This window comes from Haliotis rubra, unplaced genomic scaffold (assembly GCF_003918875.1).
Source record: "Haliotis rubra isolate DU_JTF1 unplaced genomic scaffold, ASM391887v1 Scf1121, whole genome shotgun sequence".
Taxonomy (NCBI): Eukaryota; Metazoa; Mollusca; class Gastropoda; order Lepetellida; family Haliotidae; genus Haliotis; species Haliotis rubra.
Genome location: NW_025765028.1, coordinates 211,214 through 230,402, shown reverse-complemented (window position 1 = coordinate 230,402; position 19,189 = coordinate 211,214). Strand labels below are relative to the sequence as shown.

The 19,189-nt window shown below is 39.8% G+C and overlaps 1 protein-coding gene across 2 annotated transcripts in view; it reads right to left on the bottom strand.

Annotated features, from left to right (window-relative positions):
- Positions 1 to 758: 758 nt before the first annotated feature.
- Positions 759 to 19,189, bottom strand: part of LOC124290141 (adipokinetic hormone/corazonin-related peptide receptor variant I-like) — a 45,075-nt gene continuing 26,644 nt past the window's right edge. The window contains exons 2-6 of one of the 2 annotated variants that reach the window (XM_046726835.1): positions 7,888 to 8,092; positions 7,623 to 7,730; positions 6,142 to 6,205; positions 5,539 to 5,627; positions 759 to 2,893 (exon numbers count right to left, since the gene is read on the bottom strand). In XM_046726835.1, the coding sequence (XP_046582791.1) occupies positions 2,544 to 2,893; positions 5,539 to 5,627; positions 6,142 to 6,205; positions 7,623 to 7,730; positions 7,888 to 8,092 (816 nt within the window). In that variant the 3' untranslated portion in view covers positions 759 to 2,543. Of the gene's footprint in view, positions 3,195 to 5,538; positions 5,628 to 6,141; positions 6,206 to 7,622; positions 7,731 to 7,887; positions 8,093 to 19,189 lie in introns of both variants that reach the window. The other variant, XM_046726843.1, reaches the window with a different exon arrangement.

The window sequence follows — 19,189 nt, the reverse complement described above, 5'->3', positions numbered from 1 at the left end:
GGACCGCCTCCGTGGTGTAGTGGTTAGAGCGTCCGCCCGGAGAGCGGAAGGTCGCGGGTTCGATTCCCAACCGCGTCATACCAAAAGACGTTAAAATATGGTACTTGTTGGTCCCTGTCTGACGCTCGGCATTAATGGGTACAACAAGGACTGATCGGCTTGGAGTCAGTATAATGTGTCTGAGAGGGGCATTCATGCTTCACTGCGGCATGGTATCTCAGTGGGCTAGCACTATAAAACCAGCTTCAGTCTGGGCGAGTACAAGCAGCCGCACATACATATACACACGCATGCACGTCGTCATATGAGCGAAATATTCTCCAGCACGACGTTAAACCCGATTTCATCTCACCTCACCTCCTATGTCAGCCTCTGGATGCCAACACCCACAATACCCCAGTACATAATGCACATGACGTCATGTGAACATATGAACCTGGTGTTCGGATGCTAACACCCACAATACCCCCAGTACATAATGCACATGACGTCATGTGTACATATGAACCTTGACAGCTATTCTCGAAAGGTTCGTAGCCCTACGAACTTCTTAAGCACATTCTTAACACACGAGCAAAGTTAAGAATTCTTAGGGCTACAAACGTTTCGAGAATAAGGGCCCAGGGTGTTCGCCTGCGAAATAAGGATTTTGTATCAACAACCCCGACACACAACATTCATTTTCCCAACAAAAATTTATGTCGGATGTAGCGTCTAATGGACATATGACTCTTCGAACACGATGACAAAATTATGGATTGAAACAAACATAATATTTATTTATTCTTTTTATGTACAAAATATACTGCAGCAATATATTCATGACGTAGGTCAGGTTATATTACCGAAGTGCTGGGAATGTAGCCATATAGTAATAAACATATCACATGTCACGGTATATTTACATACAAACCAATAATATTGATAACTTCCGTCTTGGCAAGGTACATGTAATCGAACTTACAGTGTGGAAAATAACATTTGTCCAACGATATTGTTTTGTTTTCAACACCACAAATTGTTTGTATTGGAATAAGAATACGATCCGGTGCAGAGTGGAGAGTTCAGAATCACTGAAGGTGACCATTGTCCACGTGTGGCATTACCTTGAGTAGCATCCAACAAATTCGCAATGTCACTTTATTACTCTCATTCACATTACATTTTGGCGAATGTTTCCACCGTAGGAGCGTCACCTAGGCATCAACATAAATCGCCGCACATGGGCATTACAGGTGTTTTAATCCACGTGCTAAATGTAAGGTGCACGTGTCATGCCATGCTGCTTCACCTTTCGCCATCACTGTCAAACGTGCGTGTACGTGCCACAACTTTGCATTGCACATGCTAACTGACATATGTATATGTCACGTCATGAAGCTTCAATTTTCGCCATCGCTGTCAAACGTACATATACCCACCCAACTCAACCTGGTACTGTCACGGTGTATATATGTATTTGTCTTACGTCACGTTTCATCTTTCGTCATCGCTGCCATATACACGTGCACATGTCTAAATGCCTCAGTTTATCTCACACCTGTTACATACACGTTCACGTTAATGCTTTTAAGCTGTCCACATGTTCACAAAACCTACCTTATAAATTGCTGTACATATCCGGGAACCTCGCTTTAGGTTAAACACTTTACTTCCAACATGTGCACATATTGCAATCAGTCATCTTTAGTACCCAGTGTCGTTTATCCGGGCATGTATGAGCATGCCTCAATACGTCCCAGCTAAACGACAGTGTCAACATGCATACCCATCAATCACATCTTTGCAATCCGAAGTAAGAAACGTTCTTATGATCACTGCTTGAAAACAGGACTTTGCATACGTTATCTGGTGTGACATTTACTCATTCTTCTCAAATGAAGATTAAGTAAATGTTCTCATTTTAAAAAAATCAAAAACACACCTCTTTCCCCCGCACACAATATCATTGAAGTTTGCATATATGGAGAGGAAGTCTCGAGTAGACTGAAACAGAAGCCGCAGCCGAAAATGTATCAAATGGATGTCAGTTGTTGTCTGAAAGCAAATAGTAATCTTTTGAATTGGATTTCAAAATTGACAGTTTCCCCTGTAAAGAACTGAATGGGTGCCATGAAACAGAGCTGGTTAGCATATGATTGGTAGGCCATTAAACAAAGGATACGTGCCTACACAATGCCATATTTCTACATTCATTGGTCAGGTCGCTGGTTGTGATGGAGATGTTTCATCACTACACTTGGGAGTAGTGACTTGTATTTCACAATTCGGGAAGATAGTCTACTAAAGTCAAACTTTTAAGGAGTTTACCCATTGTAATAAAAAATGCTAATGGTGTTTTCGGATTTCTACTTGCATGTACACTGACAGACATCAAATGGTTTTCTAAGTACACTTGTCGAGCTATGGCAAGAACTGTCGCGTCGTTAAGGCAGAGAGAATACCAGTCCTTTTCAGTGCTTCATCGGTGCACCTCTGGGCAAACATAATGAAGAGACCATACAAAGTCACCGACAGTTCAGAGTCAATAAATACCACAGCTCTCAGTTCATGACTGAATGATTATCAGAAGCCGACAAAGTTGTTAATGTTGGCCCTCGAGACGCTGTTCTCCCGGGAGACAGAGACGAGGGACATGCGGGACTTTGTTGGGGAGCAGTTGGGGCCGGGAGGTAGCGGATGCACCCTGTCGATGACTCGGGACTACGGAAGTACACTCTCTCTGTTGTCTTGGAGGATATGGAGCTCTGAGACAGCCTTCGTCCCTGACGGTACGCGCCGATGAAGGATCTGCTTGTGCTGGTGACCTCCCCAAGTTTCTTGCTTCGCCATCGGGACCGCAGACAGCAGCAACATCGTTTAAATTCTCTTTTGAAATTAATCGTGAACATCCCTGTAATAGACAGTGCGTGTTGAAGGAGCGGTATAGCAGGGATGTATGCAATGTTGACAGTCACAGCCGCTAGCAATATAGTCAGCTTCGGGGTATTTAGCAATGTATTGCAAACACAGTGTGACTGAAACATACGTGTGTGTCAGTTAGACTGTGTTTGTCTTTCTATGTCAGAAGGAGCATGAGTACATGTACGGCTGACCCGTGGCAGATTTACTGGAGAATGGGTTTCCGTTTAATCGTTGTTTAAACCATCTGTGCCATTTCTTGCTTTCTCGGCGAAATGCAGTGGTAAACATGCCTGCAACGAAAAGGCACCCTAGTGTCAATCTGATTTGAAAGATCTTTTGTTTTTGTCCTGCTTAACTATAACTTATACTTTTGAAATTTGATTTTTGTCAAAGAAAATTCTACAAAGAGCATGCAATTAATTGCAAAAAACACTGTAGTTACACAAATGAAATAATTTCAGTGCAGGCATGTATTACAACTTGTTTCGTCGTCATCAGAGAACACTCGTACACATGAACAAACAGTACATATCTGTAAACGCACACGCACACACCTAACTAAGATAAACAGTCAATGAAAGAAAGCAGGTGCTTCCTGTCTCTTTTCATATACGCTTTGTACCACCGTGTATTTGTATCATCGTACCAAGTGTCACCCAACACAAACCATCTTTTCTCAACTTTGACAGAAGAATAAGCACTCATGGCAGCAAGACGAATTATGGTGAATTATTTAATTCACCCCTCCCCTATTAACAATTAAATTTTGAAAAAGTGTTCGTACAAAAGTGTAAAAGAGCATAAGGGACAACGTTACTACAATGTTGTTATATGACTGTCAACAGCCAATTGGATACAATATTTGTTGCCCATCGTTGACAGATATGTAAGTTACACGTAAAACATATGATGCACTTCACTACGAAAACTGGAAAGTTATTCACCTGACATTATAAGAAACTGCTCCACCTTCCATATATACGATGATAAAGTATCTACCTATCATGTATGGGGCATATATACAATTCCGACTACAAGGCCCCCCCCTCATTCCCACCCCACCCCCAAAAAAACATTCCTAGGGTAACTATTTCACAGACACTAGAATACACGATTCCTTTACCACAGTCACGGAATTAAATGAATCATTCTCTGACCATTGCCCCAAGAGTGAATTATTCTCCAACAACAGACGCTAAAATAAATACCCATCCTTCCAAAGACACTAGAATAGATAAGTCTCTTACTTCATAGACTGATATAAATATTTCGCCTACACCAACCTACATAAATTATTCTCCTACCACAGATACTCGATAATATATTGCATCTATCACAGACACAAGGATATATTCACAGTTGACCTACAGTTGACGTTATAATACATACTCCCTGACCATCAACATTGGATTACTGGGCTCCATTCGACACAAAACGAAACAATTCTCTGACCATCATCAATAGAGTAAGACACCCACCAAGCACGAACCCAAGAATACACAATTGTCCTCCAACAAACACAAGAACAGGATAAATGTCCTGACAATGACATTAAAATACATAATTCACATTCAACGCACACCAGAATACATCATTCACCTACTGCAGACATTAATTCGGCCACTTAACTAGCGCTGAACGCCACGCCACACGGGCATGCTCTAAGCGCATACAACATAATGGACATGGATATTCCAAGCAACTTATATAGTGCCACAGGGACATGCTCTAAGCGCATACAACAAAATGGACATTTTTACCCCGCTAACCCAAGCTGCCTGTGAAGTGCTAGAAAGTTAATAGTCATATAACTTATCCAACTGCTGTGTGAACAGAAGTAATTTTGAAAAACCTCATTTGCCTCCGGCGAGACCATATGTGTTTCGTTGTGGGGCAGGACAGAAGCCCTAGAAACTCTCAGGAGTCAAACTGCCAAACACCATCACCCATCCAAGGACTCTCTGTGACCAACGTTGCTTAAATGCAACTGATTTGTGACCAGAGCTCCTGGATCTATGCAGAAAATGGCACTGACATAACTACCTGAAAACACTACTGTTCTAGGGCGGTGGGGTAGCCCAGTGGTTAAAGCGTTCGTTCGTCATGCCGAAGACCCGGGTTCGATTCCCCACGTGGGTACATTGTGTGAAGCCCATATTTAGTGTTCCCCGCCGTGATATTGCTGGAATATTGCTAAAAGCGGCGTAAAACCAAATTCACACACACACACACACACTACTATTCTACCACAAATTCTGGGATAATAATTCACTCACTACTGACACCAACGTAAATAAGATGCGGAGAAAACCTTCTCCTGCCACAAGGTACATATTTCAAGTACCACTGACACTGTGATAAATATTCACCAACTACATACAATGCCCCAAAGACAAACTTGGGATAAATAAACCAACTACCACAATCAAGGGGATAAATTGACAATCTAACACGGAGATGTTGGTACCTAAACACACACCACAACAACGATGGTAAATAATTCACCAACCACATAGTTCATCTACCACATACACAGATAAATATGTAACCTACCACTTACTCTGTAATTATAACTCCATTCTTTAGAATACATTCTTTACCGTCCACAGACATACGAATGAATAGTTCACCTACCATAAACGATAGGGTCCATGCAGGAGTTGGAGACGGCAAATAGGAAGAAACCTTTGTGTATCGTATGGTCCACTTTACTGGCTGACTCCCTGAAATGATGGTATACATGGTAACTGTACCCCACGGCTGGAGTCATCGATCACTACTTCAAGATACGGTCGTATTTCTTATCATTTCTCTTCTGAACTTTTCAATGCATAGCAATTGTACCATCCACATACATCCATTCTTTTCTTTTGCTTGAGGTATAATGTTTTTCCGTTGAACGTTATATAAAGCTATCAGTGCACATTGCCGTTATATTGCTTTTCTCTTGCTTCTGGCAACAGTAATCTATATCGGTGTTTCTGTTATAATAAGAAAGTTCTTAAGTATGAGAATTACATAAGTATTACACTTTAGATACAAAACATAAACCTTACTTCCGAAGTAACCGTGGAACATGTTTATCATATCAAAGCAAACATTCGAGAAATTCGTGCGCAGGAGCTAACATAAAATAGGTTATGATTCCGAGCGTGTTTTTCTTTCATATGTATATAGATCCGAAATCTACATTCCGACAAAGGACAGTATACGTGAGCTGAGCTTTACAGTACTTACTTATCAAACCACCACCAAGCTGAGATGACAAAATATGGTGTCCAACACATGGCAAATACACCCACTGAAAGTAGAGATAAAAATCAAATCAATTTTACGAAATGGCAAATTGGATACAAGTGGCGCCAATAAATCCCGTAACCTGCCAAACGAGACACTTTGACGCACATATAAGATGCACAGGGCCGGGAGAATAAAAGCTTTAATGTCATTTAAGCAATTAAGATGCAAGTACGACATGGCAAATATAAAATAACTAGTTAATGTCCACATACTTCAATTTCTCGCATAAAGTTGTGTCAGAATAACCAAAACCACGTTTACTCTCCGCCTTGACATCAGGAGCGCAGACCTTTATTTTACTTTTTGTAAACTTAATTAACTTAATTTATCCTCTAACCATGATACTTAAGAGTCAGGTCGCTCTTATTAGTTGACAATTAACCTTCTGGGCATACCGGACATTAATATTTTCTCTGTGTACAATGTTCACCTTTACATAAATGTCATTGCTTATTCTCTGTGCCATCATTTAGCTGTAGTGAAACATCTGAGAATACAAAACTCACAAGTTTCGTTTGAGAGTATGGACAGTGTACAGACAGACAGACTACTTTGACTAAGTAGCATTATCACTATTAGTTTAAGCTACAGTAACACCTATAAATAAGTAATCTGTTTTACTTACTGTTAAACTCTACTTAACTATTTCTTTTTCGTCATGTTTAATCAAATCATTCAGTCAGTTTCTATTTTATACTGTCGCACGCTGCCTCAAACCCAACACTTGAACCAAATATAGATTTATTAAGGAATGGTCCCTAACTTTGACGTAACGCTCACTGACAATTAATTACTGTGTGCCCAGTAAGCGCAATAAGCGCCAGGTCTCCAACAAGCGCCTCTAATAAGCGCCGGATCTGTAAGCCCGTTGAAAAAATAAGTGAGTGAGTGAATGAGTATAGTTTTACGCCACACTCAGCAATATTCCAGCTTTATGGCGGCGGTCTGTAAATGATCGAGTCTGGACCAGACAATCCAGTGATCAACAGCATGAGCATCGATCTGCACAATTGGGAACCGATGACATGTGTTAACTAAGTCAGCGAACCTGACCACCCGATCCCGTTAGTCGCCTCTTACGACAAGCATGGGTTACTGAAGGCACATTCTAACCCGGACCTTCACGGGTGTTGAAATAATAAGCGCCCCGGCGCTTATCAGAGGAAATACGGTATATTCTGTTCTTGGGGAATCCAGAAGTATGTGTTGTAGACAGTCTGTGCGAAGACCACAACAAACACGGTCCCTACTTGCATCCATTCTTGAAGACAATGACGTGGCGACAATGGCGTGAAGTCGATGGGTAGGAAATAAGGAAGTGGCGTTGAGCATGCTGCATACGCCAGAGTGTTATATGTACAGATTACGAACCATGTGATATACGTACACAGACACGTGCACATTACTCAAATACGCACCAATGACGAGTGTCATCTTCAATGTACGTATCCTCGCCCGTTCAATATTCCCCATTGCGGAACGCCTCAGCCCAATTTTTGCCCTTGATGATGTATCTAGAAGCTCATCTGAAATGACGACAGGGTTGTCAGAAAACAGAGCGTGTTAAAATGTGAGTTAAATATATTGCGAAAGGCTCTGGAAAGAGTCCGTTATATTTTTGTTCAGTTTGATCGATTTCTTTAACAGAGGATCTTTTTGAGGAGAGGTCCATAAATGACATACCTTTGCTTTGTCTAGATTTTTTTGAGATTTCACAGAGTATGAGCGAGTAGGAGACTGTGATGATGAGCAGAGGCAGGCCGTACACGGCGATCACATGGAACAGGTTGTATGCCAGCTCGTGCATTGGCGTTCTGAAGAAGTTGAATGTGACACACTGTGTAAACCAGGGGTAGATGGGGTGCTTCTCCACGTGGAATATGACGCTCTGGAACAATGCAGTTGCACATAATGATAACTGATACAGTGTTCAAGCTACAGGGTGAAAGACAAAGAGTAGGATTATTAGTGGTGTACATAGTTCTAAAGCTTTTATTGCAAATAATCACACTTCACTATTCACTCACAAAGATCGACCTTCGTCTCAACTCTCCTCACTGCGAAAATCTGCTATACCGCTGACTGTCAGAGTTCAAATCTCAACATCATCGTCTCTGCAGCAATCTGATCTTCAGATGCTTTATGACCAACTCCCAAAACCATGTCTTATCATTGGATATTTAAATGGTCATAACCCACTTTGGGGTAGTAATAACACCAACGCAAAAAGAACGATTCTTGAGGATTTCTTCACAAATACTGATTTATGTATTTTCAATGATACTTCTAACACATATCTTCATCCTGCAACTGGCTCATACTCCTCTCTAGATTTATCTGTTGCGGATTCCAGTTTATACAATGAATTTGAATGGTCAGTCCACGATGATCTTTGTGGATGTGACCATTTCCCCACTATACTTTCAGCCATAAACCCCAGTGATGCTGCACCATCGTCTAGGTGGAACTTTAACAAGGCAGATTGGTCTTTATTCAAGACCTTATGCACAAACAGATTAAAAGCCGAATTCTTTCTAAATGTGTCTGATCCTATTCAGATGATTTCTGATGATTTAAACATGATTGCTGATGATTGTATTCCCAAGTCCTCTATGATGCCACACATTCGTAAGCCATGGTTTACTATTGACTGCAAACATGCTAGAAAGGCTAGGAAAAAGGCAGAAAAATATTTCCGTCGGCACCCAACAGTCCATAACTTAAACCAATTTAAAATTACAAACGTCAAGGCTCGTCGTACATTTAAACAAAATAAACGACAGTCATGGCGAAATTATGTTTCTAAAATTAACTCACGAACACCTATTTTTAAGGTATGGAATATGGTGAAGAAGATGAAAGGTAAAGGTTCCAAATGTAGTGTGCACCATCTTAAGGAGGGTGACTCTTTTTTTGACTGAAAAATCTGATGTTGCTAACAAATTAGGTGAAACGTTAGCTAAACATTCTTCCTCATCCAATTATTCACCAACTTTTCAGAAATTTAAAACCCAGCAAGAAAAAAGAAAATTAATTTTTAATTCAGATAATGGGGAGGATTATAATGAAATCTTTTCCATTCATGAGCTCCATACTGCCCTTGGGCAAGCTCATGAGACTGCTTCAGGTCCCGATAATATTCATTATCAGCTCCTTAAACATCTACCTGAATCATGTTTAGAAACATTATTAATTATCTTTGACAGTATATGGACTTCTGGTAATTTCCCACCAATCATGGTGCAATGCCATAATCATTCCTATTCCTAAACCTGGCCGGGATCATACGGATCCATCTAATTACAGACCAATTTCTTTAACTAGCTGTGTTTGCAAAACAATGGAACGATTAGAGTCTTTCATCAAAAATGCTAAATAAACAACATACTGTATCAATTTTTTCGATTTTGAAAAGGCATATGATACGACCTGGAACTATGGCATTTTGAAAGATCTCCATGATTTTGGTTTGAGGGGTCGTTTACCCCTTTTTATATCACAGTTTTTAGAAGACAGACAATTTCAAGTCCGAGTGGGGACTACCCCGTCTGAACATTACAGTCAGGATCAGGGTGTCCCAGAAGGCAGTATTTTGTCTGTCACATTGTTTAGTGTTAAGGTCAACAGGTTATCACAAGTTTTAAATGATTCAATTGATGGATCTCTTTTTGTGGATGATTTTAATATTTCTTGTCGTGGGAAAAATATGCATACTATTGAACGGCAACTGCAGTTGTGTTAGATAATGGTGTCTTGAAAACGGTTTAAATTTTCTAAATCCAAAACTAATTGTATGCATTTTTGTAGAAATTATAAACTGCATAAAGACCCTGAACTGTTTCTAAATGGCAGTCCCATCAAAGTTGTAAAGAAGGCCAAGTTCTTGGGTTTAATTTTGACTCACACTTAACGTTTCTGCCACATATCAAATCCCTTAAAACTAAATGCCTGTAGGCACTTGACTTGTTGAAAGTCGTTGCCAATCAAGCTACCCTCCTACAACTTTATCGATCATTGGTCCTTTCAAAACTTGATTACGGTTCCATTGTATATGGTAGAGCCTGCAAAAGCAACCTAAAACTTTTAGATTCTGTTCACCACCAAGGTCTAAGACTTTGTCTTAGCTCCTTTCGAACTTCACCTGTCGACAGCCTCTACGTCGAGGCTGATGAGCCATCTCTCAACCAACGCCGTATAAAATTAACTTTACAGTATATAACAAAACTATATTCCAACGAGTCAAACCCTGCATATAACTTTGTCTTCAATCCCTGTATGAGGATCTGTATAACAAGAAGTCTTCTCTTGTTCCGCCTATTGGTATAAGAGTGAAACTTTTCCTTTCCGTTGCTGGCATTGAGCTAAACAATATAGCTCCTTCCCGTCCTTCCATAGCATTTAAAAAATCAGGAACTAATGAATTACAATATGAACAAGAACTTAATGAATTAAAAAGTAAATACAATACATATAAATCCTTATTCACAGATGGATCCAAGGATGGCGGTGCAGTGGCTTGTGCCACTGTCATTGGGTCCAAAACAATATCTTCCAGATTACCCAATGACGCAATTCTAACAGCTCTTAAATATATAAATACACGCACTAAATATAAACAATATATCATATTTTCAGATTCTCTTTCTTGCCTTCAGGCTATTAAAAATCTTTCGTGTAAACATCCACTTTTAATCGAAATAATTGAGTTATATAATGATCTTGCTACTGGCCAATACGACATCGTCTGTTGTTGGTTACCAAGCCACGTTGGAATCTCTGGTAACATAATGGCCGACTTTGCTGCTAAGGCAGCACTCAACAAATCTGTGACACCACTTCTTATTCCATACTCTGATTACAAAGCTAGCATTAGAACTTACATCCGTGATCTGATGCAAAAGAAGTGGGACACCCAAGTAGGTATTAATACATTACATGAAATAAAACCCTATATTGGTTACACCTACTTTGGTTGTCAGTCCAGATTGGAAGAGGTCATCATGCGACGATGTCGTATTGGCCATACAAGGTATACTCATGAATACCTGTTAAAAGGTGAGGATCCTCCGTTTTGTATCCCTTGTGATGAAAGAATCAAAGTCAAGCATGTCTTGCTTGACTGTATTGAATTTGCCATCACAAGGGATAAATATTTTAATGTAAAAACAGTGAAGGATCTTTTTAGTGTTAATTATCATTTAATCATTGAATTCTTAAAAGAAATAGAATTGCTAGAGCAATTTTGATGAATAGTTTTGTAAATATATATATATTTTATTATTGGTAGTTCAGATGAGTAACTTAGATTGTTAGTGGCTGTACTCTCAAAGGGGGGTTAAAGTACTGTAAAATTATTGTCCTCAAAGTAAAATGTAAATTTACCACATTTTAATCGTAGTATTTGTGTTCTTTTAACTGCCGGCTAAATTTTCCTACAATTGCCAGCGGCTGAAGGGATGCTGTAAATCCAGCTAGGGTCCATGCAGGTAGCAAGGTACTGTAAGTCCCCATGGTCCCTAGTATGGTGAACTACCTTCAGTTGATGGTGATCTTTAGCCTATTTTTATTGTGTTGTCCTCTAAAGTTAAAATGTTTTAGATTTAATTGCTAGTTTTACATTTATATCTGTGATATTCTAGTTGTTTTACTGTCCTTCGTTGACAGGATTTTATGCTCTATCTTTAATTATTGTTAATATGTATGTTGTTTTAGTCAAGATATGGCTGAAATATTGCCAAAGTGACTTTAAATTTTAACTCACTCACTCAAATCTCAACATTCAGTTCGCCACGCTCAATTCGCAGCTTTCAACGCTCGGCTGTCTACATTTTCTCAGCACCACGTCTCTGAACACCACACCCTACACAACAGTCTCTGAATACCACGTGTGTGCGCGTGCGTGTGCGTGTGTGTGCGTGTGCGTGTGTGTGCCTTTTTGGAACGTTTTCATAGAGGAGTGCGCAATCTGGAACTGAAGAATGAAGAATTATAACTTCAAGTTCAATATCATATCTTCAAAACTTCAGTCCCCACTTCCAAAACAACACGAGTTATTTCCCATTTTCCAATAATGTCAATTATCACGGTTCGTGCACGCATGTCATGTTTACTGCCCGACTTCATGCGTACGCCATACCAACGGGCATTGCTGTAAGTTGCGATTGACAACACAACAATTTCAACCTAAAACGTGTATTGGAAAATATACTGTAGAGCGTTTGAAATCATTCGTCTCCATATTCAGTGACGTCACTCCCAAAGCACTTTCCTGAAATATCTATTTGGTTTCACAGTTTTCGACATGATTAAACGGGCCCCAATGTTCAACGTGCGTTCAGGCGATTATTGAGAATTGGTTCCGAAGATACGATTCAGTTTTATTGTCGTCTTAGATGATGTATTACATGAAAACATAAGCAAACAATATCATCCAACATTCAGCGTATAGTCCTTAGAGACACGATTGACCTTTGAAGAATTGGAATAAACGTCATCACAATTGGATCCATGCCTGATAATGAGACATGAATACAAAAACAAATATCTGGCAAAAACAATTTCGAGACGGAGGAATGACTGGTAATAACTGAACAGAGATCATAGCTTATCCCAGAATATTAATATACAACAAGCGAACAAGTTCTACCAAAAACAATGCACCATACTTCTTTACTGATTAATATTAGCACTGACCTACCACCAAGGGCAAGGAAACTTTCGGTTCTTGTTTGACTGCGCCATCAACAAACAGCGACAATGTTCGTGCCATTGTCTGTTGCGATTTGTTTCCAGATTTGAAAGAACACCCTAATGCATTTGGCTTCAAAGGAGACGTGCGGGCTCCAAATTCAGTTAGAAACCTATAAGTCAAATCACTGCAGTGTTGTGTTAGATTTGTTTCTTAATGTCTAGTCAAGTCAACAATCAGTTGGTATGCTCGACGCAAAGAATATCAAACATCAGACACAGAGATGATTACAATGGATTGTTGGAAGTCCAGAGATTGCCGTTAATGTATCTGTTGATGTGCGAAGCATGAATCAGTTTGGTTGGCATGCCATTGCTATGATTCAATAAACCCGATATATTTCACAGTCACTGAAAGAAGATGGTGAACTTATAGCAACTGGTGCGAGTGCGGGGAGGGTAGGTTCGATGAAACAGCTGATCATTATTATCACCCGCACCAAACATAAATCCCTGTATGTATAACCTATACACCCCTTCAATCCAGTCGTATACGTGAACGCGCAGTATGAAGTTCAAGTATCACATTCAGCACCGTTATATCTACCGATAGCATATAAAAGATGATTTATGAGTTCTGAGTCTCACATGAAAAGCCTTGACCTTATGATTTATCTTTCAACATGATCCTCTTCCACACTGATATGCGCATGCCGGGAAGGGATTTTATCAGAATTTCGTAGACGCTCTACTCTTGGCGGTCCAGAAGGGTCTCCAAAGCTGCAATGTAATCGTTCAAGTCGACATGGGTTTCGAATAGAGCTCTCTTCATGTTTGGGATCAGACGGAAGTCCTCCGCTCTACTCAGGAAGCGGGGGCTGCATGAGTTCAAAGCCTCACCCGTGGATAAAAGCCGTGACAATGACTGATTTGCGTTCTGCTCCATTGACCCATCTTTCCCCAGCGTCTTTCAAAACATAACTTAACCGGCGATTACCTCAAAAGTGAAGCATGATACTGCTTCATTTTTGTCTGCCTTTCAAGAACGAAAGACTGTAGCTTATTGAGAAACGTAATCTTGGTAAACAATTGACTCCCTCTGATAAACTATGGTCGTATGACGCTATCAAGTACGGACATTTTCAGTCACGACCCTGTCATACAACCCTCAAGAATTCACATGAGTATCAAGTCTCCTGCAACTGCAATAATATCACTGCCATGTAGGAGATAAACATCATGTGTTGGCCAATTTTGGGGGGGGTTATTGAGTATTTGAAGCACGGGAATTCATTTGGAACCGACGGCGTTAGCACTCATTGACATCGAGTACGGGTACAGAAGTGAAATGTCATCAGCCGTCTGTCTCCCATGATATCATCTGGAACTGCTCATTTGTGACGTAATTCGGATTTTACGTCACAGTATGATTTGAATGACATCATCACAGCTGACGACGTAACAATACAATGGTGTGAGCGATGTTTGTATGTATTAATACGCAGAGAATTTCGGGAATCAAATACCATTTGATCACGTTTTTCAACCAATCAGATTAAAGAACACAGTGACTTTTGGTTTACAATTTTGGTTTACAATACTAATTGACGGTAATCAGGCGATGAATTTGCCTTTGAGGTACTACTTCATTCCGTTCTTGATGGATGGCTTGTTCTAATACATCAAGATATTGTACTGTTGTATCTCTCTGGCGTATTCTGAATCACATAACTTCCGAAACATGTTCTGTGGGATTGAGATCCGGACTCCTAGCGGGACAAGATAGAATTGCTCAAGAATCCTGACGTACGACATCACCAACGGCACGTGTACAATGTGGCCTAGTAATGAAGACTTGCCTTGGGTTCATCGAAATGTGGAACAATATACATGCCCATGATGTCAGTTATGTACATTGTCCATTCACAGTTTATCTGGTCGTCACAAGGGCAAGTTTACAGTCATGTGGCAGGCACTCCCACACCATCAATTGACCCGCTAAACTGTACATGCTCCAATATATTCTGTTGTGCCTATCTTGTGTTCCTGAGGTGCCAAGCACGAGCTCAGTCATGAACACAAGAAATTGACCCTTTCCCAAGACGTCAAATTCCAGTGACGTGCTCATTTCTGCTCTGTGATGACACCGGACGTCTGACAGGTCGTGTAGCTCAATACCCGGTCGAATGTTGGAGATTTCAGAACTCTCAGCTGGACAAACGACGATGTTTTTTAACCCGCCACTTGATATGAGCGGATGAAGTCTTCTGAGAAGGGCTTTGACCTCCCTTGGCGTTGTGATTCGAGGTCGACCTGAACGCTGACGGTCCCTAGCATCATTAGTTTGCTGTTTTCTGGCCAATCAGCTGATAGTCTATGGATGACAACCAACATCTCTTGCAATAGCGCGTATGACATGCCAGCATTCCTTATACCGATCTCATGCCATCTTTGAGAAGTTGTCAGTTGAGGAGGCTCCATATTTGCTCATCAACAACGACACCAATTTCGAAAGTTACTGTTCCCGTGAAGATCCGGATCGCTGACCTGGTTGACATATGTCATTGTGTCCTGATTGCGTAGAACTATGCTGATGAATGTTGATCACTGGATTGTTTGGTTCAGATGCGATTATAACAGACAGCCGTCATATAGCTGGAATATTGGTGAGTGCGACTTTAAACAGGAAACCAAACCCAAGTTATCGAGCTGTAAGAAGAAGAGTTAACTGAACCTTGAAGTCAGCTTAATGGGGTGTCAACATAAACATGACAAGAATATAAATGGTTATACGGGGGTCAAAAATAAATATTTAAAGATTGAATAGATACATATCTATATTCAGATGTCACAGACAATTTGTTAAAACTGAACGCAAATGCCATATACACTGAACGAATATTTGAAACATTGGAATTCCATATCTATAAGAAAAATATTAGATTATCAATTCTAGCTTTAGGTAAATCGATGATCTGACATATTTCGATCATAAATAAATTATTTCCCTTTCAATACTTTACCTTCCCAAGGCCTACATATTATTAAGAGTCCTTTATAACGTAGTTTAATGTCAGCGGTTCAATGTTCACTATGAAGCAAATGTTTTCTATGTGCGTCTCTACCTATCTACTGGCCTGTAAGGCCCTGTATTGATTGACAAACATTGTGTCTCCAGTCCAACACCACAACATGAACCTTGACGGCTATTCCTCAAATGACTAATCACTGCTAATGGTACGTTCTACATTAATTTGTAGAATATCTAGAAGCACATCACTCTGAGTCTGGCAATGGGCTATTACAATTGAGAAGGAAATGTTGAGATTACATGCTCAATTGCGTAGATGGATGCTCATTTTGTTGATCACTGGATTGTCTGGTCCTGACTCGATTATTTACAGACCACCGTCATATAGCTGGAATATTGCTGAGAGCTGAGTAAAAGTAAACTCACTCACTCACTCATTACAATTACATGTATAACGATCAGCTCATTTCGAGAAAAGGGGCGGTGGGGTAGCCTAGTGGTGAAATCGTTCGCTCGTAATGTCGAAGACTCGGGTTCGATTCCCCCACATGGGTACAATGTATGAAGCCCATTTCTGGTTTCTCCCGTCGTGATTTTGCTGGAATTTTGCTAAAAGCGGCGTAAAACTCACTCACTCACTCATTTTGAGAAAGATTTCTGTATTGTATCAAGCGGATATTGCATATCGTTAATGATTTCTATATTAGAAAGAAATGTTACCTGCTTCACAATATGCTTTGGAAACTAAAATGAAATGCGTGCTTCTTGAATAGGATGATATTGTATATTACCGTGGTATGTCACCCAATGCATAGCAATGAGGCGGCTTTGGTGTTGATGGTTGATGGTTAGTGCAGATCTGCTGAGAGGAGTCAGAATCTTTCGTGTAGAGATAAGGCATCAGATGGGCCGCTGTTGTAGCAGGCAGACAGAATAGGTGACTTGGCTATCCCTTAAGAATCGACGCAGCTTGTTTGACAAAACGAATTCGACCCATGACACAGGCATTGTTTCAAAATACAAGAAGCGTCTAACAAACGTTTTCTTTGGATTTACACTGGATAGGCATGTGCCCTTTGAGGATTATTTGAAGACGGCAGGTGTAATCATTTCTCTTTCACTGACAGAACGTGACTAATGACCCCGTGATATTAGGACGCAAAAATATTTCAACGAGGTTTGTACATTTTTTCAATCAGCAAAAATACTTTCATCGCGTAAGACACATTGAGGGTTGTGGCAGTTTTTTCTACCCATGCTGCCCGCGAAATATACTAATTATTTCTTGCGGCGAGCTAGAATCGATTACCCGTCAGGCCCACGCCGACAGAGAGACTAAATGAAGAGACTTTCAAACACACGTAAAGGCAGTTTTTCAAAAACGCAATGCGCACGTCGTTTTCTCCCCGCCAAATGCCTCTGTAAGTACACATGAATAATTGTTTTGTTGCATCATTTGCTTTGGAAAGAATGAGACTCGAAGATTACAGAAATTCAAGCCGCGTTACGTGTGTATTTTGCACGTAAACAACAAGCAGAGCTACCAGTACTACTGACAAGGTTGGGGTGATTTGCGAAAATAGCAAGCATGTTTCTTCATGGTTTCACATAACTTGAATGAGTCGATAATGTGGTAAGGAACCCGACTTTCATTGACACAACAGATTCTAGCAGTAACGTTAAAGGTACCGTTCCAGTGGTCGGGATGCTAAAACGTATGTTTTAAATGAAAACAACATCACATTATCAGAAACATCTTTCGGATCACTCGCATGAGGTAAAATACATATTCTGCATCTGTATACAGAATTTTATGAAATATTATTTCCAGGTTTGAATATCAATTCAGAATAGACACCTTCTTCAATGTTCCTTATTTCGGGCAATTAATCCGTAAATTCAAAAGATAGAGCAAATGTCGGGTTCAATAAAACAATATGTTAGTATTAGTTATTTCCATTGTGATTTCAATATCAATATTTGTTTCCGTACTCAGGACGCCTCAGGCCTATAGTACAAATACAGTGAACAATTAATCAGTTAGTAGAATTTTTGAGAATGTAATTTTTTCTGTATGTGGTAGTGTGATAGATATACACAGATAATCTTTCTAAATGTACTCTACTAGAATTGGTTAAAAGGGATATGAATTTGTAAATGTCAGGATGTACATAGTAGTAGTTCTTAATATACTTATTTCTCAACATATTAATAACCTGGACATATACAAAGAAAATGGTACTCGTCTTCAATTACATTCAGATTACACATTTTACATATCCTATGTTCTTTTAGGAAACAGCCTTTGCTGATTCCAAGTTGACTGGTAATAGTGTCTGACAAATCATTATTATTTCTGACACATATCTTTACATTTTCATATATATACGCAACGGTTTGTTCATTTTAGAACTAACACCATGTCTAAGTAAAATATTCCATAATTTATCTCTACAAACCGAATCGAAAGCCTTTGAAATATCCACAAAGAGAAAATAAAATCTCCCCCCTTTCTGATTTAAATATTTCTGTACAATTGTATGTAAAATAAATATGTTATTAGTGGTGGTGTATCCTTCCCTAACGTCCCCATGGTCCATGATCTACCTTCAGTTGTTGACAATATTTAATTAGCCTGTTTTTACCTTGTATTGTCATCTATAGTTAAACTGTTTTAGATTTAATTACTAGTTTTAAATTCGGATCTGTGATAATCTAGTTATTTTACTGTCCTTCGTTGACAGGTTTTCACAGTTTACCATTAATAACTATGTATAAAATTAATTGTTCTCGTCACGATATGGCTGAAATATTGCCGATGTGACGATAAATTTTAACTCACTCACTCACTCCTTCCCTAAAACTAATCACTTCAAATTTCAAATGAAAGATAAATTAACCAACGTTTCCAAAAGCGTAGTCGTTGAATGTGGGGGTGGTGCTGATAACGGTTGTGGACTTGTCGGGGTTCGGGATCGGGTTGAGCAGGATGAGCATAGTTGGTGGGTGTGAAAACGAGGTGTAGTTGTGGGTGTGGACGGGTGTGGGCAATGGTTAAGTTACTTCCGCTGACAGTCGTGGGTAAGTTAATATGTTGTCTCGTGATGGAGTTGCCTTGTATGAATAGGTGTAGTGCTTGTAGAGGTTTGTGGGTAGTTGTTGTTCTGGTGCCTGATATTGTGAATCAAAAGTAAATCAAGTGCGTATCTTACAAATATCAAGGTTAGACAACACAAAGACGCTCCCAAAGACCACCACAGAACAAGT